Source organism: Diplotaxodon limnothrissa, linkage group LG23 (assembly GCF_057381915.1).
Source record: "Diplotaxodon limnothrissa isolate DT_005_m linkage group LG23, D_limnothrissa_male_GT1.1, whole genome shotgun sequence".
In the NCBI taxonomy this organism is placed as follows: Eukaryota; Metazoa; Chordata; class Actinopteri; order Cichliformes; family Cichlidae; genus Diplotaxodon; species Diplotaxodon limnothrissa.
In genome coordinates this window covers 50115300-50120021 of record NC_140617.1, presented here as the reverse complement: position 1 = coordinate 50120021, position 4722 = coordinate 50115300, and the positions used below count along the sequence as shown (strand labels likewise).

Here is a 4722-nt window from a genome sequence, read left to right as displayed (position 1 = left end):
TGGTGATATTCCTAAAACCTTTCCACACAGAGGCCGAGTCATTCTCTGAGATCTGCTGCTGCATCTTCTCAGAGTACTGATGTTTAGCAACATCCACTTCTTTAGTGAACCTGTACTTGGCCTCTCTGTAGCAGTCCCTGTCTCCGCTTCTGAACGCCTTTCTCTTTTCCAGCCACAGCTTTTTGAGTTTAGGAGTAAACCAGGGTTTGTCATTGTTATAACTCACCCTGGTGCGTGATGGCACAATGCTGTCCTCGCAGAAGTGGATATAGGAGGTGACAGTGTCCGTAAACTCGTCCAAGCTGTTAGAAGCAGCCTTCATTGTGTCCCAGTCTGTAGACTCGTGCGAAGCTCCTCCACAGCCTCGTTGCTCCACAGTTTTTTAGTCCTCACAACAGGTTTGGAGAGCTTCAGCCTCTGTCTGTACGCGGGGATTAGGTGGATCATGACGTGGTCAGAAAGTCAGAGTGAAGCGCAGGGCACCGCACGATAGGCCCCGCTGATCGTTCTGTAACAGTGGTCCAATGTCCTCTCCTCTCTGGTCGGGCATTTAATATACTGCTTGTATTTGGGAAGCTCTTGGCTCAGATTGGCTTTGTTAAAGTCCCCAAGAGCAATAATGAGAGAGTCCGGGAATGTCCGCTCCATGTGGAGTATCTGCTCCACGAGTGCGCACTGAGCTGCCTGCACATCCGCATCACTTAGGCAGCATCTTTCTTAGACAATAATTCTGATGGCAAAAGATCCAAATGGGACAAACAAACAAACAAATAAATAAATAAATAAATACATAAATACATAAATAAATAAATAGTAATTAGTTAGATTACTCCTTACTGAAAAAAGTAACGCCGTTAGTAACGCCCTTACTTATAACGCCGTTATTCCTATCACTGGTGTTTTTGCATATAAGAACTAGGGTGAGTATTAAACACGACCTTAGTCCTTTTGAAGTTGTTTTGGACATCAGTCAAATATGGGGATAGGGCTCCCAGGATGCCCTCTTCCAAACCACAGGACACTATGAAAATGAAGTGTTATTCTGTGGAGATACGTAATAACGACAGGAGAGGTCTCAGTGTCTCACTCCAACTTTATTAACTGACTCTCAGAACTTCACATATAGGGCTTCGGAGTTGACGTCACGCCGCAATGCATTGTGGGAGCGCAGCTCCATTTTCGGGGTCTACGATCCAAACAAATACACTGTATTGGAACGGCGACTACGACAAGAAACATGCTTAAAAGCAGCTCGAAAGAAAACGGACGGTATAGAGATCGATTGCGTCCAGAGGCGAAGCAGCGGTATTTGAAAAAAATAGAGTGCATCGCAAATCTGGACCCATACGACATACGGCAGTGGAGTAAAGACCCAGACGACTTACCGCCACTGTCCTACCCCGATATCTTCACCTATCTTGTTTGTGGAGTAAGTGCTTACACTGCGAACCAGTTTCGTAATTACAAGTCACTGGAGGCGCATATCCAATTTACAAATGGCTGGGTGCAAGATTTGGCTATTTTCAAGCCGCCAAAATCTGAGTACGTCGTCATTCATACCAAGGTAAGTCAGCTGGAGTGCATCGAGTGACATAGCCATTTTCCACCCCCCACCATAATTAATGTTAAATCTTTATCATTGAACTGTTAAAATATCGTTATCATATTATGTGCCCATAATTGTATAGTAGATGCAAATTAACACATTGATAATCGGGCAAATTATTAACGCCAATCAGTGTCCTCCCTGTCTCATTTCATTTATTGTCTTTACATCAACCTTGTCCTTGCATGTTACAGGTACTGCACTCCCAAAGATTGAATGAACCTGCATTACGACCATGGGTAATTGTAAGCACCACAGGGAAGGTCGAAACTGCACACTGCACCTGTATGGCCGGAGTTGCTGAGACCTGCACCCATGTCGCTGCACTTCTGTTTAAAGTGGAGGCAACAGTGAGGATACGTGGCACAAAGACAGTCACAGATGAACCAGCCTACTGGGTTTTGCCGGGGAACACAACCAAGATACAGCCAGAGGTTGGCCATAACATTGACTTTACATCTTCAGCAGCACAAAAAAAGACTCTTGATGAAAATATAAACGGACCGTCTGTGGTGAAAGGCAGAAGAAGCCGTCCTTCAAAAAGAAAGATTCCCTCTGCTACGTTTGAGGAGTTGTCACCAGTGTTAGACACACTTCAAAAACACAATAAAGCAGTGTGTTTGTCTGGTCTTTGTGGCCAACGCAAAGCACTGTGACCTCGTGGTATGGACACAAAAAGACATGGCAATTTTACGCATCTTACCAGATGTGCACTTCTGGGAATCACATTTAAAGAAAGCTCAGGAGTTCTTTCAGAAGGTGTGCCTTCCTGAACTTGTAGGAAAACATTTCTCTAAGCGAAATGCAGCCCCGTGTGGTCACAACGTTTTTTCTTCTGGTGTCTAGTTTTTTGTCAGAAGTGCATTGAAATATGTATAACTTGATTTCAAACGTGCAGCACTTACCATGTACCAATTGTCAAAGTGTGAAATAAAGAGTGCAAAGCAGTTATTTGTTATCTTGCTTTTATTATAACGTAATTTTAGTGAAACAAAGAGTCCAAAGTGATGATAAACTTTCGCTTATAGTATACAGGTACAGAAATGGTTACATAACGCAATGTCAATGTGTTCATACAGTCACACATACAAAAAACTAAAAAGGTTTTCCTTTTTTAAACAATTATTAATTAACAAGTACAAGTCTCATGTGTGCCTGGTTTCACTACCACACTGGGGCACATGTTAACCAAAACACAACACACCCTCACAATTTTATCAAGGAAGGTAACGTCTTCACCCTCACATGGAAGAAGAGAACGGATTGGCATGGTAGTATGTAGCATTTTGAATTTGTTGCGCAAACTGCCAATTACTCGTTCAACATGGATTCTTAGGTGTGCAATGGCTCGTGTATTTTCTATGTCCTTGGCATCTAGTTGACAGAAGCCCCTTGTAAATGCTGGGATCTTTACCTCCGCACACATCATTCCCACCGCATCTCTGATGTCAAAGCCTCTGTCAGCCAAAACTACATCCCCTGGTAACAGCTTGTTAAGTATGCCACATTGCTCTGTGATGTGTTTATCTGATGCACGGCCCCCCCACCCCTTAGAAATGAATGAAATTGCACCTTGTGGAGTAATCCCGATCAGATATTTCATGGTGTGTGTACCCTTGTAGTGTGAGTACGTTTGAGCACGAGCCTTTAAATTAGATGGTCGTTCTGTACGAATTTCAAAACAGTCTACAATGATGGCTACACGATTTCCAAAAGTGTCCGTAAATTGTGGTGGCATTGTTGCTTGCAAACAGTGCCTCTCTGGCCAGTGTACAAGTATTCCAAAGCGAGCATGCAACACGTCAATTGTATCAGAAAAGACAGAAGAAAGAGTTTTGTAGGAGACATTGAATAGATAACTAAGATGCTGGACAGGAAGATCAAGTCTAAGTCGCATAAGTGTGAGTAAAAGCATTTGGAAATGCGACAGTTTCTTTGATGCTGGTAGGAAAGCTTTTACATTCTCGAGCACGGACATAAAAATAGCAAAACAAGTAAAACCGGTGTAATATTTCACTTTTTCCGTGTCACCCTTTAAAAAGTTTTCATTCAGCTCTGTCTTGTCCAACTTTGATTTAAGCTTTCTGTTCTCCTCCAGCAGCTGGTTTATTTCTGCTCTGCTCTGTACACAGTGCACACAATCATTTGTCAGTTGTTGATCTTCTGTCTGTTTCTCTCTGATATCAATGTTTTCTGCATCAGCACCCGTTACCTCTGCTTCTACTTGTCCAGCACAAATTTGTCCCTCAGCCAAAATAACAAGGTTGTTATGGTGTTGCTCTTCGGTGGTGTCCATCTCTGGCTGCTCTTCTGTGGTAACTTCTGCTGAGGCTTCACCTTCACACTCTGCTGAGGCTTCACCTTCACACTCTGCTGCTCCATTGTCAAAGCCTGTCCAATAAAAAGAGTGCAAATACACAAGGGAACTTTTAAATGGTTTATACATTAAGGCCGTATGAATACTCAAAAATGTTTGTGTTAATTGACTAAGATCAACTTTTAAAATAAGAGACTGTGGCTGGGGGTGCGGTTGTCGTTTACCTCCAAATAGTACTTTATTTTGTTGACGTTGTGTTCGCCTCCTGTGACGGTCTGAATGTGATGTTCGGATTTCGGAGTGCCCCATGTGTAGCGTTGGTACCCAGTCTGGATTTGTTTGATCCATTTCATAGGCAGGCTTCCCTACAGTTGTGCGAAACAATTAGCGAATCGTTACATAGCACATATGTCTGCAAAGTCACTCCATTCGATGTTTGATCGCAATTTCTATAACTTCCGAGACCATCAACGGTAATATTATTCAGCTATAAAGTGTGATAAGAACATATTTAGAACTTACCGGAATGAAAATGTCGTGAGCACACCAGCTGATATCTGGAGACGTAACAGAACTTGATATCAGCTCGTCTCACGGCTGCTATCCAGGCTAGACGCCTTCGTTTGGTAACATCCGATACATGAGCTCCTTCACGTTGCTTCCAGGTTGGGAAAGCATAAAAAGACAATCCAACCTTATTCCCGTGCCGGTCGTAACATCGAACATTGCAGCCGAGCACACAGCAAGTACGAACCATGGCTATGCTATCGCTCCTAGCTTAGACCCCCAAAATGGTGAA

At 43.1% G+C, this 4722-nt stretch overlaps 1 protein-coding gene across 1 annotated transcript; it reads right to left on the bottom strand.

Annotated features, from left to right (window-relative positions):
- Positions 1 to 2735: 2735 nt before the first annotated feature.
- Positions 2736 to 4432, bottom strand: LOC146609030 (uncharacterized). Its single transcript, XM_085348351.1, has 2 exons — positions 4148 to 4432; positions 2736 to 3997 (listed from the first exon to the last, which is right to left on the bottom strand). The coding sequence occupies exons 1-2, from the start codon at positions 4269 to 4271 to the stop codon at positions 2736 to 2738; spliced, it is 1386 nt and encodes a 461-aa protein (XP_085204477.1). The 5' UTR covers positions 4272 to 4432.
- Between the last annotated feature and the right edge of the window lie 290 nt (positions 4433 to 4722).